This window comes from Crocuta crocuta, unplaced genomic scaffold (genome assembly GCF_008692635.1).
Source record: "Crocuta crocuta isolate KB4526 unplaced genomic scaffold, BGI_CrCroc_1.0 scaffold586, whole genome shotgun sequence".
In the NCBI taxonomy this organism is placed as follows: Eukaryota; Metazoa; Chordata; class Mammalia; order Carnivora; family Hyaenidae; genus Crocuta; species Crocuta crocuta.
Window position 1 is genome coordinate 4,683,475 of NW_027532407.1, and position 26,956 is coordinate 4,710,430.

At 36.4% G+C, this 26,956-nt stretch overlaps 1 protein-coding gene across 1 annotated transcript in view; it reads left to right on the plus strand.

Annotated features, from left to right (window-relative positions):
* Positions 1-25,560, plus strand: part of ITM2B (integral membrane protein 2B) — a 25,988-nt gene extending 428 nt beyond the window's left edge. Inside the window, exons 2-6 of the mRNA XM_077778776.1 lie at positions 19,434-19,562; positions 21,065-21,271; positions 22,770-22,880; positions 23,301-23,451; positions 24,813-25,560. Of these exons, the coding sequence (XP_077634902.1) occupies positions 19,434-19,562; positions 21,065-21,271; positions 22,770-22,880; positions 23,301-23,451; positions 24,813-24,898 (684 nt within the window). The 3' untranslated portion in view covers positions 24,899-25,560. The remainder of the gene's footprint in view (positions 1-19,433; positions 19,563-21,064; positions 21,272-22,769; positions 22,881-23,300; positions 23,452-24,812) is intronic.
* Positions 25,561-26,956: the final 1,396 nt, after the last annotated feature.

Consider the following 26,956-nt stretch of genomic DNA (forward strand, 5'->3'; position numbering starts at 1 on the left):
CGGCGCGGCCGGTAGAGCTGCGCTGGGCCCCTGACGGCTCTGCGCGCCGCGGTGGCGCGGGGGGGCGGGCGAGGGTCCCCGGGCTCTCCTTCTTCTGAGGTTGCCCCCTTTCTGGTCCGGCCGCAGCTTCTCCCTTTGTAAGAAAGTGCGTGTGCAGGAATCGGTGCTTAACACGGGATCGGGGGCTTGCGAGGCCTGGAGAGAGGGATCGAAGATTAGTGCCGAGTTCACGGTCGTTGTGCAGTCGGGGGAAGGTGCGTGGGGTCGGGACTGAGCTCGTTCCACCTGGAGACCAGCGGCGACATGCAAAACAACAAAAACAACAACAGAGTTTGGCACTTCCTCCCAGTGTAAATAATGTGCCTAAAATGGCTGACATCATTACAAGCCTAAACCTCTGTTGCTTCCTACTTTCGTTTCCAGGCTGAACAGCACTTGGACTAAGTCCAGCTGCTGTAAGCCTCCTAATTTTAAAAGCATTTTCCTTACCTTCTTTTTCCATGGCCCTTCGGTATTGGCAGGTGAACTTCACATTGGGGTCTGGAGATGGGGGCTGAAGAGCGGGTGACGGGAGAAAGCGAAGTGAAGATCTTTTCAGAGTAGCCTTTGGCTACTGATTTTATAGTTAAAATAAATATTCCTGGTAAAGATTCGTAAATACTGTGTACGTGTTAGTGTAAAACCGACAACTGGTTTTTAAATTATATAAGCGTTTTTATGAGGACCCCTTATGCTAAGTGAAACTAAACGGGAGAAACTAGTCCACGTCCCTTATAAAATTCTCCTTTATTTCGCATAATCTCTTTTTTTAGTCCTCATTAAAAATCAGGAATGGGACCATAATTGTGGTAGCTTTTAGCGGCTTACAATAATTCATTTAGAATATGATTATAATAGTCTCAGAAGTTAAAAAGGAAAAGGCTCATAGCCTATTTTCTATGAGATCTTCTTTGGGCTGCAAAAATTCAGTCTTGTAGAAATTAGATGTAGAACTTATTTATGCTCTACAACTTTTTCCTTAGCATTTTTCAAGACCTGTTATCAGTAGGGCACACTTAGTTTTAACTTAAAACAACCCAATAACTGTGTGCAGGTAGGAGTAATGTGTTATTTTTCATACGGTTTTAGTGAAAGTTACTATTGAAAAATATGGTACTGACATACTATAAAAAACTTGAGATTATGTGAATCTGGATGTGCCCGTACTTATCTTTTTGGAAATGTTCTAGTTAAAAACAAAAACATCAGGGGTTGATTTTTAAATGATTTTTGCCTTACCTTGAAATAGGAACAGTGAACTGATTCCCTAAAAGGATTAGGAATTTTGGTAATGATATTGTTTCTCTGAATCCATTGCAAACAGTCTTGGTCTGAAAGGAAAATGTTTGGAATGTGCAGAGGGTAATTCCAGTAGCAAATTATTATCTTAGCTCTGTGTTTATCTAACATCGTACCTAAAATAGATTGTCAAGTGCCCTGTCATAACAGTCTCAGATACATGTAGAGATTTAATCGTATTATGTATCTTTTAAAAATCCTATAAATAAACATAATTCCTCCCATTTAAAAAAACGGAGGGGGAAAACATCAAGTGATGTCACTTCAGAGAGCTCTTCTCTGTTTCTCTGTGTTGAAGGAGATTTGAAACTCTGAGTGAAAGTCAGAATTAATTTACTAGTTTTAAATTTGATTTTTAACATTTTGTCATTTCTGAAATGTTAACCTTGTTTCCAAATTCTTAGGATTTCTCACAGTTTCACCATACGCTAATTTTGTTTTCACAGCAGTTGTGAAAAAGTAGCCATTGGTAGCTCTGTGCTTTGTTTTCTCTTTTCTATTTCCCAAGATCCTATATCCAAATAGAAATACTGGAACTAAGCTGTGAGGGTCAGAAGATTCCTTTGTAACCACACAGCAGTCAGGGATAAATAGACAGGTAAAAAAAAATGACTAATTCTTTTTCTAGCAATAAGCTCAAAGACTTCTTTTCTTCCGTGAGTGACAAAATATTGCTCTCCGTTGAAAGTAGAATCCTTATAATCAGTCACTTAACGGTAAATGAAGACTTTGCTTAGTAATAGACATTGTGAAAGAACTCCTGATCTGCATCTTAGCTTGGGCTGTGGTTACATAATGTGCTCTAGCTCCTGGGGGTGACTTTACGGTAACCACTGAGTTTGACTGCCTGGCTTCTGCACAGAATCGCCCTTCCTTTTCCCCCTAGGGCATTTCCTTGCCTGCTGGTTGGTTGAGAGAATCAAATAAAGCTAATTATGGACCAGAACAAGACATTTTTCATACCTTTAAACCCTCTTGGATCACAATATCCAAAAGACATTTGTTTCTCAAAGTGTACAGTTAAAGGTCACCTGCCCTGATGTCATTTGGATTCTGGTTAAAAAATGCAGATTCTGTTAGTTTAGAAACTACCAAAGAATTCTGATCTCTCTTTACTACTAAGAATGTTGATCACTCCAGTCATCTGTCTTATGTAACACACATTCCAGTACTTTAATGTTGCTTCTGTCTTTTGCTATTTCTTTAGCTTTTTTTCTTATTGCAGGTTCCATTGTCCCATTTTTCAGTCTTGTCTTTTCAGTAGCTGTCAGCTCCCAACAGCCATGTCTATTGATTGTCTGAACTAACTTGCTATTTACTATTCTTTCCCTACATTTTCCCCTTAATTTTTCACCTTCCTCTGCCTGTCCTATTTGGCTCAAAGCTCAGAGATACAGAAATAGCAGAGTATGACCTCTGTTCCATGTAACAGGTGAATTTGAAATTGCATGCATGTTTTATGTTATAGGCAGTAATTCATTCACTTATGTTTGTGTCTATAACTTTGAGCTTTGGAAAACTGTTACATATGTGCAAATATCAAAGAAAATACCTAATGTACTGAGTTAGAAGTCCCAGTTTTGCTTTTATGTAACTGCTTGAGCTTGGGTTTAAGTTTTTCCTTTTCTTTATCTGTATGATGAGAGGGTACAACCACATGACTCTTCCCATTTTACAAGTTGATGAAGATGTTAGGACTGCATAATTATATTTGGCAGGAGTTAAATTGTTTTAATTGTGAAAAATAACAACTACCTCTCACCCTAACCAGACGGTGCTCTTCTTCCCCATGTTTAGCATGTTACATTCCTTCTGCGTATTAAGTAGCAGTGGGTCAAAGAGAAAAGAAATGGACCAATGTATTATGTAAGAAACTAGATTTTTATTTTGGATTACCTCACGATTTATGCACGCATGAGCAAGGGAGAGGGGCAGAAGGGGAGAGAGAGAGAGAGAGAGAGAGAGAGAGAGAATCTGAAGCAGGCTCTCAGCTTGGAGCCAGATGCAGGCTCAGTCCTATGACCCTGTGATAATGACCTGAGCAGAAATCAAGAGTCAGACACTCTGCCGATTGAGCCACCCAGGTGTCCTTTGGGTTACCTTATTTGGGAGCAGTAGTTGGTAACAGCTTTTTTTGGGTAATGCCTGATGATGAAGCACCTTTCCCAATATCAAAACTCAAAAAGCTTAAATTTGCTTCATAGGTATCTGTGCAGCTGTACTGCTGAAAAATAGTGTTGCCTCTCTTCTACCCTCCATCGTAGTTCTAGACGTAAAAGGGAGAGTAAAGGAAAGGGCTTGTGTAGAAGAGAAGGTGGGGCAGGATGGAAGTGGGAGAAAAAGTGCAGGAATACTACCTCAGTTAAGTTCTGAGTTACCTATTACAGAATGGCTATTTGGACTTAGTTCTTTGCACTTTCTGGTGTTTCCTGTATGTATAAATAGGACTAAGGGGTTTGGTAATTTAGCTTTGTGGTGGTGGTAGTGGTGATTGGTTTTTGGTTTTTTGGTGGAAGTGAAGGGGAAGGAGGAACATAAAATATATGACATTTACTGAAATGTGTTGACCTTTAGAGATCAGGAGCTTGGTTCTTTTTAAAGAATCTATATACCATTACCTAGTTGTGTAATTTAGTGTTTGTTAACAGTGGCCAGTAAAAACTTTATATCCTTACATTTTGGTTCTCCAAGAGGTTATTTATTGATAGTTGAAGTGTGAAGGTTTAATACTGGGAGATAAATTAATTGCCCCCGTGCATAGCACGTGACTTGGCAGACCTGACCCCTCCCCCCACTTGCCTCCAGTTGCTGGTGCTACTGCAGAGGGTGGACAAGGTTACGTATTGTGCATTTGGAGGACACATTCCTTGCCTGGGGTCTTCACGGTGTCACCTTAAACATATTTTGTCTGACTAAACAGAGGCAAGTATACTATCCTTAGCAAAATGATAAGGTCATAAGATGTTGTAGAATTCAGCTCTGCCGTGTAAGAGGTTTAAGTGAATATAAGTATTTTTTTTAACCAGAAATATCTCTTAGACCACATGGTACAGGCTTAGTTATAGGTGATTTAGAATTTAACTTACAAAGTTTTCATTATATGTTACTAAAGTTGGACTTGCTTTAAACTTTAAATGTCATTTCAAAATGTAGTAAGTAGTAATTGTGGGACATTTTATTTCTCTCCTCTTCTATCGTATCATAACTTAAATATTTAGAATGCCTATTTAAAAGGCATTTTCCAAAAGGAACTACTTTCTGAATTCATATTAAAACCAATGCTACTCGGGCTGCTTTGTTTATCATAGTGTGAATAGAGAAGATCCAGAAAATATTTATGCCTTTTCAAATAGAGAATCGATGAATTCATCCTCCCAAATGTTTTAGGCAAACTTAGGTACCTTTTAGGTAAACTTGGCAATTTTTATTAGAGCTTAGACTGAAGGAGTTAAGGACTTTGCCATCAAAAGTCTTTCAGGTCATAACTCCTGCCTATTTTAATACAGGATTTGACAGTTCTGAATTTCTCAATTAGGTGGTTTTTGTCCAAATAATATAGAAAATAGTCACACTGGAACTAGGTTTTCAAGGAGCTATGTGTAAAGTTATTTCCTGGCTCTCAATATCTTTGCACAAAACATAACAATGAATGTCTTTTATAGGGTAGATGACTAAAACTTGGTAATTAGAAATTTTATTACAGATATGACCCTAAGAACATCATTAAAAAGTCATTTAGTTTTGATGATCCCCTTTAATTAGTATTTATGATACATATTCTTAACAGCTTTAAAGATACCTACAATGTAATCTTCTTTTATGTGTTACCAGCAAGTGCATGAACAAAATTATTTTAAACAGTTGAAGATTTTTTTTAAGCTCTTTAATTGATTTGAAGGGAAAAAAGAACTCTATGAAGTATTTCTGTAATTCTACCATTTGAGCAAAAAATCAAGTAAGAATGAACATAGGCTTTATTCTTATGCAGAAGAATTTTAATCTTGAGTTATAGAAATGGAAAAAGTATTCTTGTTTATATGATAAGAAGGATATTCTAATTTTTCATTTAATGTATTACTTTTTAAAGTTGAAAAGGTTCCAGCAGTAATTATAGGACTTAGATCTAGTGTGGGTGTGCGTGTGTGTGTGCGTGTGTGTGTGTGTGTGTGTGTGTGTGTGTGTGTATCAGAAGAGAAAGCCTGGGGGCGCTTGGGTGGCTCAGTCAGGCGTCCAACTTTGGGTCAGGTCATGATCTCACAGTTCGTGGGTTTGAGCCCCACGTCGGGTTCTGTGCTGATGGCTCAGGGCTTGGAGCCTGTTTCGGATTCTGTGTATCCCTCTCTCTCTGACATGCTGTCTCTCTCTCTCTCTCTCTCTCTTTCTCTCTCAGAAAAAAATTAAAAAAAAAAAAAAAAGAAAGAAGAGAAAGCCTGAATATTTTCAAGTTAAATATCTAGGAACTTTATTTGGGAAATTGACACTAATTGTGGTATTTGATATTGGAGATTTAAAAATATTTGCATAAACCTTTTTGGCATAGTTGAATTTCTTTAAGAAATGAAGTTTTAATGGGTTTTTGTATATTTGAAAGTTTGTTTTAATGCCAGCATTATTATTTTCTATTTGAGAGAGAACTCTTCATGGATGCATGTGCACGTGGGCTCAAGTGGGAGAGGGGCAGAGAGAGAGAGAGAATGAGAATGAGAATCCCAAGGAGGCTCTGTGCTTATCAGAGAGTTGGACTTTAACCAACTGAGCCATCCAGGTGCCCCCTGCCAAAATTATTTTTAAGAATTTTTCTGTTTTGGGGCACCTGGGTGGCTCAGTCAGGTTAAGTGTCCGACTTTGGCTCAGGTCATGATCTCACAGTTCAGGGTTCAAGCCCTGCATGGAATTCTCTGCTGACAGTGTGGAACTTGCTTTAGATTCTCTGTCTCCCTCTCTCTGCCCCTTCCCTGCTCTGTCTCTCTCAAAAATAAACACTTAAAAACAATTTGTCTGTTTTGCAGAATGTGTTAAGATTAAAGCCTAAATCTTAAATTGTTTTCTTTGCTTTAATATGATTATCATTAAATCATATGATTAATATTAAACATATCATTAATATGTTTAACGTTTTTTAATATAAAAATCAAAAAGGTGAGTTGCATTGTTAAGTAAATTACTTGGATCACTGTAGCATCCAAAAGAAGACCCAGCTTTGTGCTGGGAAAATGATTTCCAGAGTCAGTCTGTCTGCATCTGCATTTCTTAAAATTCAATTTCTCAGCCAACCTTTCTAGCATTTCTTTTCTGCAATATATATACTATCCTATCAGTTTTTAGCTTTCATTTTATAGCTTTCTCCTTCAATTTATTTTTCCTTTCTTTCATCCTGTTGCCAAGAACGTTTCCCAAGCGAGTCATCAGTATTAGCTGGGGCAGTGATAGGCCTTTTAAGCAGAGATCACAAACTCAATGCCCCCTGGGCCCAAGCAGATGAATTACTGAAGCTGGGCTTTTTACCTATTAAATAAGTACAATATTCTTCATTTTCATTAAAAAAAAAAAAAAGGATCCAGTGTTGTTCGATTCTCCAGTTTCTAAAGGCAAGGTAGAATCAGGGTTTTTATTTGAAACCTGACTTCTAAATATAAACAACTAATTAATACAGGAATCTCAGGGAAGAACTGACAGCCTGCCGTGGGCCACTGTTTTAGTCTCCTTTACAGTGGACAGCAGGCATGGCAAATTATGGCCCATGTGTTCAGATGTCGCCTGTTTTTGTATGGCCCATGAGCTAAGAATTACTTTCACATTTTTAAATAGTTGAGGGGAAAATCAACCAGTTTCTCACTTTTTGCCCCAGTTGCCTCACTCAGTAGAAGGGTACAGTTCAGGAAGCTATTTGGTCTGCTTACTGAGAACTCAGACTAGGCAGGTCTACTTTAGGGTTTAAGTCCTATATCTTCCCCTCACTGTGACACTTCAGCTTTCTGTGTCTCGTTTCTTCTTCTGCAAAATTGGGAGTATGATAATCTATAAAAAGTTTATCACTGTGCCTGGAATAGAGTGAAAGTAAGACTCAATAGATATTAGCCGCTGCTGTTACTATTACTGTTACTTACAACTACAACTGTCACAGGGCTTAGCATTCCTTGGATTATTAAACAGCTATGTGATGGGAGACCAGATGTAGTATCTGTCTGGTTCTCCTGTTTGCTTTGATTCAGCTTTGTATATGTCACTTGTTTTAAGGAAACTTACCTTGAAGATTTCTGAAAGTAGAAGATTTAAAGATAGAAGTAAAGTTAATGAAGCAGAACAGTTATTAATTTCAGTTTTGTTTTTTTTTTTAATAGACCAGTGCCACAAACCGAAAGCCATTTTCGGATAGGGTGAGATCCGACTGGCAAAGGTTAATATTGCAACCTGGATCTGGTAACTTGCACAAGTCAGAAACCTCCTCAAGTCTCAGTTCCCTCATTTGTAGAATAGTGTGGTGACACCAGCCTTCTAGAGGGTTGTTGGGATGAAATTAATAGTGCCTGCTACATAGAAACTTTTTACATGCTAATGCGTTTCCTCCATCCCTGTCTATTAAAATAAAGTCCCACTTTTCTCCCTTATCATTCTTGTTCTGGAGTATTACTTCTTGTGTTTACTATTATTGTTTATCCCTATGTCCCATGTCAGTTACATAACAATATTGTTATTAAATCACTCTCTCCAAGGTATTCTGGTGAGGATTCCTTTCTATAACATAAAACCCTTAGCATTCGGTAGTTGCATCTATTTTCATAGAAAAGTGGGTATTTCTCCATTACATAAAGGATGTTAATAAAATTTTATAAATTTAACTTTGGGTTTTACCAAGTAATAGTTTGTTTTAAAATGCAGATAGTCCTGCCCTGTCACAGAGGAAACCACTTTTTAAAAATCACGCTATAATTATACACAATGCAGAGTTTGAGTGTGCAGTTATGTAATTTTAAATATATGCATCTGAATAACAACCCAATTAAGATAGAATGTTGCTGTCAACTCACAAAATTCTCATGTCCTTGTAGAGTCTCCTCCTCTCTCCTTAGAGGCAACCACTATTCTAATTTCTATCTTTGAAGATTAATTTGAGGCATTTGGGTTCACTCTGGCTTCTTATGGTCTTTTGTTATCAGAGTGGCTGCTAGGCTACATTCTGCCTTTCTGAAAATTAGAAAAGGGTGCCCTCTGTGGTTTTGGTGAGCAGAGCACAGGCTGGATTCTGGCTCCACTGATCTCCTTGGCTTGGTATCCTTGTACTCAGAACAATCTGCCCGCCTGTATCTGATGATCCTAGCTCCATGTTTGTATAAACCAGTGGTTCTCAAACTTTGCAGTCTCAGGACCCTTTTGTACTCTTAAAAATTGTTGAGGATCCCAAAGAGCTTTTGATTTATGCAGGTTATATCTGTTGATATTTACTATATTAGAAATTAAGACAATAGTATCAATATAATAATACACCTATATTACCATAAATGATAATTTTATGAGTACTAAAATTTTCCAAATAGCCAGAATTTTTTTTTACTTTGTATTCATGTTAGTTTACATATAGTATAAAATAACTAGAAATTTTTAAGAAGATTAAGGGTAACACTTTTACATTTTTGCAACACTCTACAGAACAGCTTAGTAGGAGACTATTAATAATAGCTGATTCTCACATCAGCTTCTGTGGTCAGCTTATTGTTCTATTACACATTCAGCTTCTGGAAAAGTTTATTGTACACTAGTCAGAGAGCGAAAATGAAAACAAAACAGTGTCTTGGTTTTTTTTTGAGGATAGTTTTGACCTGTGGAACCCCTGAAAGAGGGTCCATAGACCACATTTGGAAAACTACTCTCCATTATTTGCTTATGCTGCTGTTCATGATTTTTGTTTTGTTTGTATTTTTTTTGCAGTTCTAGCTTTCACCTACTGGCTTCCTAATATGGAAAGTGAATATTTAGCCTTTTCTATATGTTAACATGTTACAAACACAGTCTATTCTTAAGGCAGAATTATAATAATTTCTGGTTAAATTGATATTCCTTGCTTTTGTTGTAACTGACATAAACATTATTTACATTATTTACACCTGTCTATTTCCTTTCTCATACAAAATTGTTTTATTATCCCTAGATTTTTTTTAATGTTTGTTTGTTTTTGAGACAGTCAGACAGAGACAGAGCATGAGTGGGGAAGGGGCAGAGAGAGAGGGAGACACAGAATCTGAAACAGGCTCTAGGCTCTGAGCTAGCTGTCAGCACAGAGCCTTGACGCAGGGCTCGAACCCACGAACCATGAGATCATGACATGAGCCGAAGTGGGACGCTTAACCGACTGAGCCACCCAGGCGCCCCTCACTCTTCGTTTTAAGAAGAAAGTTGATATTCTTATTAGGAGCAGTATGAACTCATAAATCAGCTAGTGGCAAAAGAACTCTATCTTGACCACTTTATCTGTCTCTGGTAAGGGCTATGATTAACAGTAAATAGCAGTTATGTATAATGCTGTTGTTTACAAACATCTGGTTACTGTTAGTGTAGGCTTTTCTTTAGATCTCACTTCATAAAATAGAAAATTCTCTTCAGTGGAGATTGAATAAATACTGTGAAGAATAATGACTATCTTTAAAATACATAAAAATGTTTAAGGTGTTCCTGTATTAATAATTCTGTTTTGTCAGCTGCTCTGCTTTTGCTTAATGATATAAAGTGATTAAGTTGTGATCCAGCACTAAAAGCATTTATAGCCAGATTTTTTTTTTTTTAGTTTTGACCTATTTTTTTTTTTTTTTTAACCTGTACCAATTTATAAAATCCAAGTAGTCTGGTTCAGATTTCATAACTTTTTTACAGTAGTTAAGTTATTATGCATTGGTTTAAAAATTTCACTTTTTTTGTTTCTGTATTGCTGCTCATGTAGGATTTGTTCACAAAAAAGACATTAATGAAAGTCTGTTTTGTAGACATTGTAATTTTTTATTAATTTTGCACTTTTTTTAAACCTCTCTCTAGTCCAAGTACAAAATAATGCAGTAACTTTATTATCCATCTTATGCCAAGCACTTGGAAAACTCTTCCTTTTTGTGTGCCAGACACAACATTTGTCATGTGGACTTTATCATCATAGTTGAGATTGTAGCAATCTTGTTTGAAAAGTCACATGAAAAAGCATGATTCAGATACTAATTTCAATGAACAAGACAAAATGCAAGCAAAAGCTTGATATTTTTATAGAATTTAGCTTCTTAGCCATAGATTTTGTGTTCTACATATAGCAGAATATATATTTGGTAATTAGTGCTATAAATAATAAGCAGATTGCTGGATCATGTCTTTTTTTTTTAAGTGTTAATTTATTTAGAGGGAGAGAGTGTGCCAGCGGGGAAGAGGCAGAGAGAGAGGGAGCGAGAGAGAATCCCAAGCAGTCTCCCCACTGGCAACATGGAGGCTGGGCAAGCCAAAGCGGAGCTCAGAACTCAGGAACCATGCTGAGATCATGACCGGAGCCGAAACCAAGAGTTGGCCGCTCAACCAACTGAGCTACCCAGGTGCCCGGGATCATGTCTATTTGATTCTTTAATCCTCAGGAAAGAAAACCAATATAGGAGTTGGGTGAACAGAACATAGACAAATAGTAAATGAGTGGCAGTGGTATTCTACACAACAGTGGTCTCCTGGAGCAGTCGCCTACATAACTTTTTTGCATCTAAGAATATAGGTAAGAAAGCATTTTTGGAAAATGCTTTTTTGTCATTTTAGAATTCTTCCTGGAATAAGAAGTGATTTACTTTTCCCCTCCGGTACTATAAAGTCTTCCAGTTGGCCTTTTCACTATTATTGTAGATTGCTTTGTATTGACTTCAACCTCAGTGGATACTTGTTTCAGCTTAACCTTCCCTAGCTAAATTAGATGGTGGCAGGATAATAATAGCTATCATCAATTGAGCACTTACTGTTTACTACATACCAAGCCATGTATATATGTTTCACATGTATTTCCTCATTTAATCCCTACAATAACTGTGAAATAGGTGCTATTATTAATCCATGTTTATGATGACATAATTGATTTAGAGAGGTTAAACTTGTCCAGGAATTTCCCATCCTCCAAAATTCTGACATTTTTTGTCTGCTGTCTTTTCTTTTTTTGTCTTGTCTTACAGGTTTATATTTTTTCCAGCTTCTTTAGTATCATTTATTTGAGTCTTAGGAAAAAACCCTGTACTGTTCCTTATAAGTTGGGAAAGGAGAGGAATTTGAGTTTACTGGAGTATTATTTGCATACTGAAAACTCAGCCTTTTTAGGTATATGGTTGTGTTAATGTTGACAGATGTAGTTGTATAATCATCACAGTCAAGATGCAGAATCATTTCCTTATCCCAAAATGTTCTTTTTTCATACCACTTTGTAATTGTCTCTCACTCCATTCCTAATCTCTCTTTCTAAAGTTTGCTTTTTCCAGAATATGGATGGCATTATAAGTAGCCTTTTATCATTCTCATTGTCTTTATGTTTTCAGGGAACTGGGAGTTGTCTAGAACAGGTCTTCCTGTAGCTCTTGGTCCATGGTTTTCTCTAGGCTTGTCCAGTTTCAGCTCTTGTCTGTCACCAATTTTGGTTTGCTGATGCCATCCATATTTGGATTTATTGTTTGTAAGAGAATTCCTTATGTCATTTAAAGCATTAAGCTTTTTTTTTTTTAAGTTTTAAATTTTATTTTGTTTTAGAGAGAGAGACTGAGCAGAGGAGAGGGGCAGAGAAAGAGAGAATATCTTTTTTTTTTTTTTTAATAGTTTATTTTTGAGACAGAGAGAGACAGAGCATGAGCGGGGGAGGGACAGAGAGAGAGAAAGAGGCATGGAATCCGAAAAAGGCTCCAGGCTCTGAGCTGTCAGCACAGAACCCGACGCGGGGCTCGAACCCATGAACTGAGAGATCATGACCTGAGCCGAAGTCAGACGCTTAACCGACTGAGCCACCCAGGCTCCCCAAGAGAGAGAATATCTTAAACAGGCTCTATGCTCAGCATGGATCTGGACTTGGGGCTTGATCCCACAACCCTGAAATTATGACCTGAGCTGAAATCAGGAATCGGATGCTTAATTGACTGAGCCACACAGGTGCCCCAAGCATTATTCACCACAGTAATTCGGTCTGAAGCTTGGAAGTCAAACTCCTTTATATGAGGAATGGTTTAGACTGGTTGTTTTATAAAATTAGGTTCTCAGAGAGAAACATGCCTAGTCAGAGCAGGAAACAAAGATCAAGTTTAAAAACTAAGCAGTACAGTAGAAAAGAAGGTGATATGTTGGTCTTCAGCTGGGGAGAAAAATGATGAGAAGTTGAGAAAACTAGAACATTGAGGAGAAATTCATTTGTAAAAATTTGAATCATTAGATTAAAAAAAAAAATGTTGGCAGCTAATTCTGTATTTTGGAAAATAGAATATAGGCCAAACACATCCCTGGGCAGCTGCCCTGTGTAACTCTATATTTATCTATATTATCAAATGTGTTTTAAAAACGTACGTGTTTCTAAGTAGCCAGATCTATTTCTGCAGGTTCAGTAGTTCATGCTACTTTGAGTTGAATTAACTGTACTTATTCTTGTCTGTATTTCTGTCTTGTTTTTATACTTAAAGCATTTTTATGCCTTTTTTCTTTTTCTTTCCTTTTCCTTTTCTTTCTATGGTAATGTAATTTTTAACCCTAAGAGATGTTTTCCTCTTTAGTATTCTGGTTCCTAAAGCTTTGTTATTGTATTTGCTATAATAAATTACATAATAGTATATATGGGAACTTTGGAAAAAATGTCTCTTCATTCATCCTATAAAGAAGGCTCAAATGGAAGTGCCTGAGGATGTGAAGGGATTCGTTAATATAGGAAGAGTGTAAAAATTATAAGAAAACCCTTGTGTTTTGTCTGAGTTAAGTTGATAATGGAAGCAAATTTACTGAAGCCTCTTAGGGAACTGACTGAGGTGACCTAATTCTGAACTAATTGAAGTACCAGAACAGAATTTACCCTTCATTTTGCTTAAAATATAATTGGTTAAGTAATTTGGTTAAGTAATTTTACTTCATCATATGATGATAAAATTTATTGGAACCAGAAATTAGTTCAGTGAGAGAATGAGAATGCTTCCCAAAACTGTCTTTCCGTACTTCTGTGGTGGGATGATTATAGGCCAGCGTGTGCTTCAGTGTCTTCATTTATAAACTGGGGTAAAAACTTGAGGTTTTAGGAAGATTAATGAGATGATAATTGTACAGCACCTATGGGAGCTCTTTTACCTTATCAGCATAATTTAAGGTGCACCAGTTTTATTGTAGTACAAGGAGAGGAAGTGTCTCTAACTTGTTTTAAATTAGGCCAGGTAACCCTCTATAGCCTAGCAAAGAAGCCCTTGTTCATGGTGTTTTCCTTTTTCTTGTTGATTTTTGTTGTTGTTGTCCTTTAGTTATGAAATAATCCAAGCATAGAAAACCAGAGAATGTGTGGTACCATTGAATATGTTTTTAAGTCTTAAATATCATATACTGGTAATATCCAGCTTGCCTTTTTTAAAAATTTGGCATTATGTTTCTGTGATTTATCTCCAAATCAACTATGTGAGTTGATTTCATTTAAATTATTATCGTGTGAACTTAAATACTTTATTCTCCACTTGATGGACATGTAGGTTATTTCTAATTTTTTTCTTTTTGACCATTCTGCAGTAATCATTTTTAGACTTTTATGCACATGTATATAACTTCATCTAGGGCCATATTCCTAGGAATAGAATTGCTGGGTGAGTGTGTGTGTGTGTGTGTGTGTGTGTGTGTGTGTGTATTTAATTTTATTAGATTCTGCCAAATCGTTCTCCAAGCAGTTGTACCTGCCACCTATGTGAAAGTTCTCAATTCCCATTACTGCACATGTTCCCTAGCATTTGGAAAGCATTAGGCTTTCTTTATTGCCTGGTATATAAGGACTTGGTTGATTTTTTTCCATATTGAAATATAATTTACATATAATAAAATTTGCCCATTGTATGTGTATGACTTGTCCGAATTTATGGTAATTGTATCAAGTTGTATATCCCCGCACCATCAAGATATGAAACATACCCATTACCTTAATTTATTTCCTTCCACATGTTCAATTTCCCTTCACCAACACTTGGCCACAGCAACCATCGAGCAACTTTTTGTCACTTAGATTTGCCTTTTCTAGAATTTCATAAAAAATGGAATCATGCAGTAAGTAATCTTTTGTGTTGGATTTGTTTTACTTAGCATATTTTTGAGATTCAATATGAATATATCACAATTTATCCATTCCTCATTTAGTGGTTTTTTGTGTTGTTCTAGTTTGGGACTCTTATGAAATGATGGTATGACTAGTCACATATATAAATCTTTGACTCTGTTGATTTTTAATTACTGATGTTCATCAGTCTTGCTGAACTTTAGTTAGTTTGATTATTCTGCTTTCTCAGATTTTCTAGACAGTGATATCATTTACACATACAAAGATAGTTTTGCATTCTTTATTTTCTTTTCTGTTAATGTTTATTTAGTTTTGAGAGAGAGCCCAAGCAGGGGAGGGGCAGAGAGAGGGGGACAGAAGATCTGAAGCAGTGTCTGCAGTGACAGCAGTAAGCTGGATGTGGGGCTCGAACTCATAAACTGTGTGATCATGACCTGAGCCGAAGCTGGGTGCTCAACTGATTGAGCCACCCGGGTGCCCTGATAGTTTTGGCATTCTTTTTTGTAATCTTTATATCTGTTCTTGTGCTTGTCAGTTGTGTACTAGATAGGATCTCCAGGCTAATGTTGAATGGAAACTTTCGGTTTTAGTGAGAAGCCATCATAATTCCCTGACTTGAAACATTATGGTGTAAGTCTAAAGTTTCGCCCTTAAATATGAGGTTTGCTGTGGGTTTTTGATCATTAGCCTTAGTTACCTCTTGGGTCACCTGGATGTGTCAGTCAGTTAAGCATCTGGCTCAGGTCATGATATCAACAGCTTATATGAGTTTGAGCCCTGCATCCGCTCTGTGCTGACAGCTCAGATCCCAGAGCCTGCTTCAGATTCTGTCTCCCTATCTCTCCCCATTGCTTGCGCTCATGCGCTCTCTCTGTCTAAAATAAACATTAAAAAAATTAAAGAATTTTACCTCTTTCTAGTTTGCAAAGAGATTTTATTATGAATAGGAGATTGAGTTTGTCAAACGCATTTCTGACCTATTTTGAGATAATAGTGGGGTTTTTCTTAAATTTCATATATGTGGCTTTTTCTTTAGGCTTACTCTGTACAGTGTCAATTTAATCATTTCAAATACATGTTTAATAATCACTTAAATTAAAAACTTTTCTGTCTTCAGTATATTTTAATCCTTTCTCCATAACTCAGATTCTAATATGGAATGTCATTTATCTGTCATTTATAATGTTAATTTGGACTATAAATTGCTTAAGGTATGAGCCATGTCTTAATCACATTTGAATTTCCCACGGGATCTAGCACAGTACATTGCAAATAACAGGTCCCTAATAAATGTTGAACTGGGCTAAGTACTTAGGGCTGCTTTTCTTTGCTAAATAGCCACAATCTGTTGTGTGTCATGAATTCTTATGTTGCCCCCACCCTTCATTATCATGCTGGCTGCTGATGTAACTTTTATGGGTCATTAGAAAAGTAAATGACCAAGCTTTAAAAACAAATCTAAATTTCATTCACTCATCAAATATTTGTTGAGTGCCAACCAAGTACTAAACTTGGCTTGGAGCTACCAGTGATGCAAAATGAATATGAATGGATACTCACAAAAACCTTATAGCCTAGTAGGGAGAGAGAAGATCTGTATGTGAATTATTCTAATGCAAGGTAGAAAACGATCACTAGAAGTTAAAAGGAAAAAAAAAAACAGTAAAATGGACTTTGAAGATCTGATAGCTCTTTTAGGAAGTACATGACTGTGGTACACGGACTTGGATCTATAGTTTGCCCACTCAAAGACTTTTAGTTTCTGATTTAAAAAAAAATTTTTAATGTTTATTTACTTTAGAGAGAGAGAGATAGCATGAACAGGGGAGGGGCAGAGAGAGAAAGAGACATGGAATCTGAAGCAGGCTCTAGGCTCCGTGCTGAGCTGTCAGCAGAGTCCGATGCTTGAACTCACGAGCGGTGAGATCAAGACCTGAGCTGAAGTTAGACGCTTAACCGACTGAGCCCCTCAGGCGCCCCATTTCTGATTTTTTAAAAAGTTTGTTTATTTTGAGAGAGAGACAGAGGGAGCAGGTTGGGGAGGGGTGTAGAGGGAGAGAGAATGAATCCCAAGGAGGCTCCGTGCTTTCAGCACGGAACCCCACACAGGGCTTGAACCCATGAACCGTGAGGTCATCAACTGAGCCAAAACCAAGAGTTGAATTCAACCAACTGATTCACACATGAAGGGCTGAACAAATGACCTGTGGATAAGTGAAGCATTTGAGAGAAGGGGCATGCATCTGAGTGCAGACAGGAGAGGGGCAGAGGGAGGGAGAGAGAGAATCCCAAGCAGGCCCCATGCTATCAACGAAGAGTCTGATGTGGGGCTTGAGCCCATGAACTGTGATATCATGACCTGAGCTGAAATCGAGTTGGATGCTTAACCAACTGAGCCACCCAGGTTTTCCTCCATTCTTAGTTCTTATACCTTCCCCACCATATTGGACACTCAGCCATAGCACATGTGGCCTTTGGAGATGTTGTGCATTCTGGCTTCATGATTTTATTCATTCTTTGCCCTAAATATAATGCCCTTTAACTCTGTCTTCCATGTGGGTAATGAGCATTTGTCCTTCAACATTCCACTCTAGTATTATCTCCTTTGGGAGCTCTGCTCCAAACATTGTCATCCCTTTTTCTATGCTCTACATTCTTCTGTTAGAACCCGTATCATGTTTATGTTCTCTTTGTATATTTATTTTCCAGGCTGGTCTGAATGATCTCTTTCTTGTCAGAGGCTACATACACCAGTGCCTAACACAGTTTTTGGCACCTAGTAGACATTTATAATTTCTTAAAATCATTGTTTGCTGACCAGTTAAAAATGATATATCAAAAGACCTGGAAATTTGTCATCAGCTTGACAGTTGGGGCTGCATATTTTTTCACAAGTGTCGGCCCATACTCTTTGGATATTCATTTTTGTGCTACTAGAGAAGAGAGTCTGCCAAGCAGGGTGGGTGTTGTATGCACATTTGACTGTCTAAGCAGCTGATACCAAATGTTTGGAAATGACTGTTGCCATCTGTCCTTTTAATCCCCCCCCAAACCCTGTCTCCACCCTAAAATTAATTATGCTAGGTACTGTTTATTCTCTCCTTACATATTTATATCAGACAGGGGCTCAAGCAAAATACTATTTTGTAGTACAGTTGTCTTAAGTATATGTACAGTACATGGACAAGCTCACCTACTGCAGCAAAGTGTAATGCTCTCACAGTGTCTGATCCAGTCTTTAAGTTATAAGGCATTTGTTTTACATTGTTAAGTTCTATGTTTAAAATTTCAGTTAACCTAGGCACACACTATCTGACTCTAAATTGTTCTTGGTTGACTGGGACATCTGGGTTTTGGTTTTTTCTCAGTAGTGTCAGGTTGAAATTCTTCATCTTAACATTGAAAACATAACCTTAGCTTTCATTCTTTCTTAGCTGTATTCTTGCTGCAGCCATATCTAGCATTTTTCATACAGTTGTTGTTTGGTACACCTTTAGCTGTGGAGGTGTGGGTCAAGTCTATTTTCTCCCTTAATCCATTCTATATTGAGTTTTCCAAGTAAAGATCAGAGTCATATATTTGAGAGGCTGTACATAATATACTAACTAGAACATCTTTTATTAATGTAGGTTTCAAGTCAGTTGGAGCTTTTCTTTTGGTGTCTGTACTATATTTCTTGAGCCGTGAGTTAGATAACAGTAGCAACTAAATTCATTTGTCAGCTCTTTGACATGAACCTAGGTACAAATCAGAAATTAGCTGTAAATCTGAAAAGTGACAGAGTAGTGTAACTGAGTTAGAAGGGCAAAGGGCATGTTTAAAGGACTGTGGATATTGTAACCCCAGATGACATTCTGAGGCTAAATTATTTCCTTGAGTGGATCAAAATAAAAATTCTAAGTAATTTTTATAAATTTTTTCCTGTTGACTCCTCATTTTTCTACTGCTTCTATCTTAAAAATGAAAACATTCGTCAAACTTGGATTTTTTTTTTTTTTTTACGGTAGGGCAGTGGGATTATGAGATTATTTCTGGATAAGTTTGTCCTATTTTTTAAGACTCCAATTGTTTAGAGAATTTGTTTCATATTATTTGTTCTGTCCCTTGTTTTCCCATTACTTTTTCTTGTGTATTGTTAGGATTGACTTTATACCTGGTGTGAAATAGTAACCATCTGTAGCAGATTAATACATAACTTTATGGTGTAATGTAATGTACACTGAAGGCTCAGCACCGTAATATCTCATGACAAAGTAGCCTTTCCTGAATTTTTAAATGTTAGAAGGTATTTTATTTTTTTTCCTTAAATAGTTTATTGTCAAGTTGGTTTACGTTTAACACCCAGTGCTCATCCCAACAAGTGCCTACCTCCATGCCCATCATTCCCCTTCCCCTTCCCGCCCCCCCCCCCACCCAGCACTCAGTTTGTTCTCACCATTCAAGAGCCTCTTATGCTTTGCCTCCCTCCCTCTCCCCAACTATTTTTCCCCTTGTTAGAAGGCATTTTAATCACCAAAACTTGTGCACAGAAAATAGAAATTATAGACTATGTTATTGTTTTAGAAGTATGAGTAGCAGAGGTGTTGAGAATCAGAAGGCAAAACCCTCCCAAGAGACTGATAACTCAGGTCAAGAGGCATTGTGGTGAGTCCTGGCACCACAACCTAATAATTCCTGGGTTAATACTGATTAGAGACCTGAGTCCATTGGTCTTTATATCTTTGTTTTTAAAATGATAATCCTTTTTAGGCTTCTTTCAATCTTGACCTTTCTGTGATTCTCACTGGATATATGATACTGACCTTTATTGGTCTTTTTCATATGTTAGGACCCAGATGAAGTGGTACCAGTTGGCCAAAGAAGAGCCTGGTGTTGGTGCATGTGCTTTGGACTAGCATTTATGCTTGCAGGTGTCATTCTAGGAGGAGCATACCTGTACAAATATTTTGCACTTCAAGTAAGTGGAAAAATGCCAAGGACTTTTTTGCCTTTCCTTCACATGTATTAGAAAATTGGCCCAAATTTGTTCTAGGCCTGCACTTTTTGTCTGTGGCTTTTAGCCAGAGTGGTGGTCCTGTTTTAAAGTAGTGTGTAAAAATCTGCACATAAGTTTGCTGAGCCTTTTAGATAGTCAGTAAAAGCAGAATAACATTGTTTTGAAATGTTGTTGACTAAAGAGTATAGATTATTAGATGGTTTTTCAAAATTGACTAACCTTCATTTTCCTACTGTAATTAATGGCTGAAGTATAATATTATTAATTGTCAATTGAGTAAATGCAGACATCAAATGTTGTCATGTTGATAGACTGTAACTTGATAGCCAGTTTGGACTCCCCTACAGGAGCTTTTGCTGTTGGGCCCTGAGTTTATTGGCACCACATCTCTCTGCCTCTGTCCCAGCTTTTGTTGTCTTTTTAAGAATTGTTTGACTTCAGCAGTGATGTTGAAGTAATTTAGGATGCACATTGTTTTATAACTTAGAGTGTTTAATAGTAACCCCAGTGGGTTAAGACAGAAGATTTTTCTTCTGATGATAATCATGATTTATGATCTCCGTTTTGTGATCTGTTTCTCTTGGCAATAATTTCATAGATTTATATTTTTAACATTTTAAAATTTGGAGAAACTGTTGACAAGTAGATTTAATTAAACTAAGGAAACATTCTGCCATAGGACGTATACATTTCATGCCCATTTTCTATAATATTCAAGAAAATTGCATGTTGATAGACATTACTGAAATGCTAGTCATCTTTTTCAATGCTGTTTTTTATAGGAAATATATTTGATGTAGAAAAAAACAGTTGGCCATTCCCTGTCCAGAAATATTTTTACCTTAACATATTGTTTGCTATATGCTCCTCACCTTTGTGTGGATTTTTAATAAACAGTCTTTATTGTGATTGCTGTAATCGGTTAGGCTGCTTGTTATTTTCTACTTCATTGTAATATATTTTAAGAAAAAATCACAACTACCTGTGTTCCTATAAAAATTACAGAAAAACAACTCCTTTTTTTGGCTAATATAAAAATCATTTAATTAGTGAATCACATAAAAAAAGTTTTAAAAGTATATTCTTTCAGAAAAAAAATTATTTATTTCTGAATATATTCTTTTATAAAAATAATGGCCTACAGGTAGAAATAGGCCTATGTATTTCTTCAAATTTACTTGTCACCAGATGAATAATTGCTTTTATATTCTATTTTTGTCGACTATACAAAGTAAAGGAAAAATCAGGTACTTTCTCTTTCTGAAACAATCTTTTTTACAGTACTTCAAATCCCTATCTTAAAGAATGTGTTAACTGTGTAATTAAACTGTCTGACTTGTCATCTCAAAGTAAGAGTTTGCAAGCAAAATGCTATTTGGATACTGGTGGCAGCTTAAATGATGCTTACATTTAAAAACCCGTCTCCCTCTGAATTGCTGAAATAGCGTTTAAACTCTCTCTAGCCAGATGACGTGTACTACTGTGGAATAAAGTATATCAAAGATGATGTCATCCTGAACGAGCCTTCTGCAGATGCCCCAGCTGCTCGCTACCAGACAATTGAGGAAAACATCAAGATCTTTGAGGAAGATGAGGTTGAATTCATCAGTGTGCCTGTCCCAGAATTTGCAGATAGTGATCCTGCCAACATTGTTCATGATTTTAACAAGGTGAGCCAGGTGTCTGGAACTGAAAAAAGAATGCACGTTCTTTAATTTATGCTTTTTGCAGTTGTAATTTCAGTATTTGCTGATTTATTCTATTCAGAGTTTACTTTTTACTTATAAAGAAAATGGACTTGGGTTTCTTCTGCCTTACAAGATAACAGCATTTGATGGGCTCTTTATCTGAAGCTGACCCTCAATGAACTTGTCCTTCTCCCGTGTTAACTTTTCTTCCCTTGGCTGTGTCTGCCTTAAGGCCCACCTTATGGCTTCTTCTCCTTTGCTAGTAAATTGCTAGTATTTCTTATGTACCCTTATTTTCCTAGTTAAAAGGAGATTCATGTTCCCATTTCTGTGTAGCATTTTCAGATACTAGTAATTTTAGTTCTCAATCATTTTGTTAATCTATTTTTAAGTTCTCATTTTACATTTCCCCCTAGTTTTGAATGTTGTTTTGTAATACAGAAAAGGTGAAGTGAGAATACAGTACTATCCAAAAAGTATCCAAAATCCTCCATCTGTTTCCAAAATTTTATCACATTTTCTTAATTTCTTTTCTCACATTTGACACTTGACCCCTAGACACTTGAACTGCTATCTCTTCTACATAACATCTACGTAACCATGTAATTTATCATATCTAAGAAAGTGAACATGATAATATATTATTTAATATCTAGTTATTAGTTACATTCCCCCCAATAATTTTTGTCTCAAGAATGTTTTGTTTTCTTAAAAAATCCAGAAGTTTACATATTATCTGTGGATTTTGCATCTATGTTTGTCTGCCAGTTTGAATATTCAAGCATATCACTGAAATTAGCTTTGCAAATATTTAATGCCTGATAAATGCAACTGATGAGTGTTTATAAAGTAGTTTGAAAAATTATATATCTTCAAGGTAATAAGCCTATCCAAAGCAAATAGTAAATAATAGCTAACACTGAGCTCTTAGAAATCTGTTTACATGATTTGATTTAACTCATGTTAATCCTCAAAATCATCCCATGATATAGTCCTTCTCAACCAGTTTCATCTAAACCACAAGAATGTGGAAAATCGTTTAATTGATTGGTTTCAGTTTCTCTAAGGATGGTAGTAACTAGTACTGTTCTAGATGCGTATGACAGAAGTTAATACTAACATGTTTGTAATGGATGGATACCTTGGAGGGCATTAGGGTTTACACGTGAGGAAACTGACTATATCTCTTAATCAGATGATAGGTTATTTGCAATTAATTTTAATAATTTTTTTGTTAATCACTTACAGAAACAAAACCCTGGTAAGAATTTTGTTTACTAGTAGTGATAATTTTTCCTTTCTTGTTAGGGCCTTCCATTCCTATCCCACCAAATACTTCATTTGACTTCATTTGTTGAAATGCAAGTGATTTACACATTTTTATGCCAACCCATTTTAGTGGTACAAATTATTCTTAAAAATCAGTTGCTATTTGTGTTACAAATCTCAATCTAATGAAAATGTATCTTTTTCTTTCCAGAAACTCACAGCCTATTTAGATCTTAATCTGGATAAGTGCTATGTGATTCCACTGAACACTTCCATTGTTATGCCACCCAGAAACCTACTGGAGTTACTTATTAATATAAAGGTATAAAATGTTCAAATATTTCTTATTAATAATACTCTTACCTTAGAATTCATGGTTGAGACAGTAGCCCTGTAAGTGCCCAGCTTACTGCAAATACAGCTAAGAATTTTATAAAGAGGAATTAAGATGCGTGGTTTTGGGTTTTTTCTTCTTATATTTTGAAATAAAATATAATTTCTTAAATTATATCTGTTTTTCCTAACAGGCCAGATAATCAATAGTAGACTTTTAGGAAGTATGATCTGTGTTGCAAACTATTCAGCTCGCAGACAATATGTAGCAAATGGGCATGACTGTACTGTAGTAAAACTTTATAAAAACAAATGGTGGAAAGTAGTTTGCCAGTCTCTGTTCCACACATTTCCTCGTCTGTTCAATGTATGTTTTGAGGTACTCATAGAATATATTTTCCAAACGTAGGCTGGAACCTATTTGCCTCAGTCATACCTGATTCACGAACACATGGTTATCACTGATCGCATTGAAAACGTTGACCACTTGGGTTTCTTTATTTACCGACTGTGCCACGACAAGGAAACTTACAAACTGCAACGCAGAGAAACCGTCAGAGGTAATACTTTTTACTGTTAAAGTGCTTGCCAGAAAGTTTGTTTCACTTCATTGTGTTGAACCTGGATTTAGATGTAGGCTGATATTGTTATCACATGGTTGCCACCACTGAGAAAGTAAAACTATATTGTATCACTATACAGTGTTTCTAGATTCCCAGAGAATCATCTAACATCTAAACCCACTCTTCTCAGAGAGACTAGGCGAATGTGAAATGGCAGTGCCTTGAGATGCTGTAAGCTCGCGTTCCAGGTAGTCACCCAGTCCAGCCTTCCATCCTGTCACTGGTTCAGTCTCACTGTGTGAGAGTTTTTTTTTTTCTAAAATTTTTTTAATGTTTTATTTATTTCTGAGAGAGAGAGAGAGACAGTATTAGCGGGGGAGGGTCAGAGAGAGAGGGAGACACAGAATACGAAGACAGGCTCCAGGCTCTGAGCTAGCTGTCAGCACAGAGCCCGATGTGGGGCTCGAACCCACAAACCATGAGATCATGACCTGAGCCAAGTCGGACGCTTAACCAACGGAGCCACCCAGGTGCCCCTGTGTGAGTGTTCTTATCCACAGGGCCTCTAGAGGAGCCCTTCAGGTGTGCACTTAGGGATCTGGATTCTAAACAGAGAGTTTGCCTTTTGGATCACGTTGAAGATAATCAGGTTAGATAGAAGGGAATTTGGCTGAAGAATTAAGAGGATTGACACAAGTAATGTGGCTTTGCCAAATCATTTAGTCTTTGATTTTTTTTTTAACCTGAAAAACAAGAATGACAGTATCATTCCCTTTCCTTTCAAGATCTTTGTAAAAATAAAATGAAAGTATATGTAACAAAGCTGTAGAAAGTAAGAAGTGCCACTTGAAGGGGCGCCTGGGTGGCTTAGTCGGTTAAGCGTCCGACTTTCGCTTAGGTCGTGNCACCTTGTAAAAGTGCTTTCCTGGCCTTTTGTTAGCACCTTAATAATGTCCTCTCACCTTGAGCTGATGAGTCACCTGAAACCTACTGCTTGATTTCTTCTTAAAATTTAAAATTATCTTTATGGTTGATATTTTTTTTAAAAAAGCCAGACTTACATATAATGAAATTAACCTTCTTTAGTGTATAGTTCTTAGTTTCAACAAATCACTACCACAGTTAAGATATAGAACATTTCTAGTACAAAGTCATAAATTTATATGTGGTATTATCATTGTTACCAAGATCTCTTAAGATATTTAGTTCAGACAAGAGAGGCAGACTATTTTCTCCAGTGTTAAAAACTCAAACCACAGACGTTCATATAATATTTCTATATGTGTAAATAATAACTATGAAGATTAGTATGAATTACTAAAGAACCAGAAATTTAAAAACTTTTCCCTCCCAAACAGGTATTCAGAAACGTGAAGTCAGCAATTGTGTTACAATTCGGCATTTTGAAAACAAATTTGCTGTGGAAACAGAAATTTGTCCTTGAACAGTCAAGAGAAACATGGGAGAAAAATTTAATATCGCAGCATAACCCCACCCTTTGTATTTTGTGCAGTGATTATTTTTTAAGATCTTCTTTCATGTAAGTAGCAAACAGGGCTTCACTATCTTTTCATCTCATTAATTCAATTAAAACCATTACCTTTAAAAAAAATCTTTTCTTCTTTCCAAGTGTGGTGTCTTTTATCTTGAATTAGTAGTTGTATGAAGTCATAGCTAATAATACACTTCACTATAGATCTTATGTATTAGGAAGAATTTGAATTTCTTTAAATCATTTATCCAGATTTTTGCATTTGAATTATGCATTTTTCCAGAGGAGGGGTTATCTGAAGAAAAATCATATATATGCATACGTAAGAATGGACCACAGTGACTTATTTAGTAGTTGTTAGCTGCCCTTCTACTTAGTTTGTTAGAGCATTTGAGCACACATTTTAATTTTCCTCTAATTAAAATGTGCAGTATTTTCAGTGTCATATTTAACTATTTAGGTATGATTTCCACCTTGATGTTTTAATATCCTAGACATCTGCTGTAATAATATTTTAGAAAATGTTTGGAATTTAAGAAATAACTTGTGTTACTAATTTGTATAACCATATCTGTGCAATGGAATATAAATATCACAAAGTTGTTTGACTAAAAGACTGTGTGTTGTTTTTCCCCCTATAACAAAACCAAAGAGTAATTTGGTTCTTTATATCTTAAGATAATCTATGTAAAAGAAGAAAATATGTCTTAGAAATTCAGTTCACTACATACCATGGGTAAAATTATAGATTTTTAAAAAATAAAAACAAACTTTTAAAATAACTAAGTTACATTCTTCATGGATACTATTGAAGTAACATCTAAGACTCAACCTTGAAAGATGCTGTTCAATACATTTTAAACTAATGCTTTTGTAGTTAATGGAGGGGCTGTTATTAAACCTAAAGTTTCCAAGAAGCATAAAATATACTGCTTTTCTGTGAATGCTTCCCTCCCTCACAAATGGAGCATTTCGAGTTACTGTTGTGATTCTCTTATATTTCCAAGGTTACATCCTATCTGAAGTAATTCAGAATCCATTACCTTTTTAAAATATCTAAGAGTAATTTCTCTGTTAAATTCCTAAGGTAAAAAAAATTTCAATTCTGAATTTAGGAAGTCAAAATTTTTAGTGTCACAAAAACCCATATATGATCTGGTGTAGGAACCAACCAGTTCTAGTCCAAAAAGATATTATTTGATTCCTGGCTCTTAATTTTATTTCAGTAGTACTGTAGGAGCTTTAGGCTGGGTAGTCAGATATTCAGAGATTGAGAATTTATTTTAGAAGAAAATATATTCTGATTAAATGAGAATTGTTTTTTTCCTACCTTCCAGGCTCTAAAATTTCATGTTTTTTAGGGGGGCTATGAATATTTAAGAGCACATTATATATTCATTCAGCAGATACTTACTAGCATCCTTTATAGGCCCAGCACTAGCATTAAGTGTGGAAGATAGATCAGTGAAGAACAACTGCTGCCTAAAGGGGACTCACAAGTCTAGTGAAAGGAACTGGTAAATAGCTACCAAATTGCAATACAGTTGTGATTGGTACTATAATGAGGAAGAACAGGCCCAGGAACTTTGGGAGAATTCAGGAGAGACAATGAGATATTTGAGATATGAAGTGCAAGGTTCATGGAGGACCTTCTATGCCATTTTGAGGATTTCATTCAGTAGATCATGAGCTGCTATCGAAGGTTTGTATTTTAGTTTCTGTTTTCCCACATATAAGAGTAATGCTATATTCGGATAGATGAACTGCTTGTAACAGCCCCCATCTGTGGCTTCAGATAGTCGGAGTTTATAAGCTTTTATCCTACTCCATTGTGGCTGGGAGGCTCTGGGCTCCCAGGGACACAGACTTCTCCATCTTGTAAGAGTGTCAACTCCAACTCCTCAGATTTCCCACAGAAGGACAGAAGTTAGAGTGGTAGATCCTGCAGGGTTTTTATGGCTGGGCCTGACTGATGGGCATGCATGTTTTCTGCCCATTTCCATTTACTGG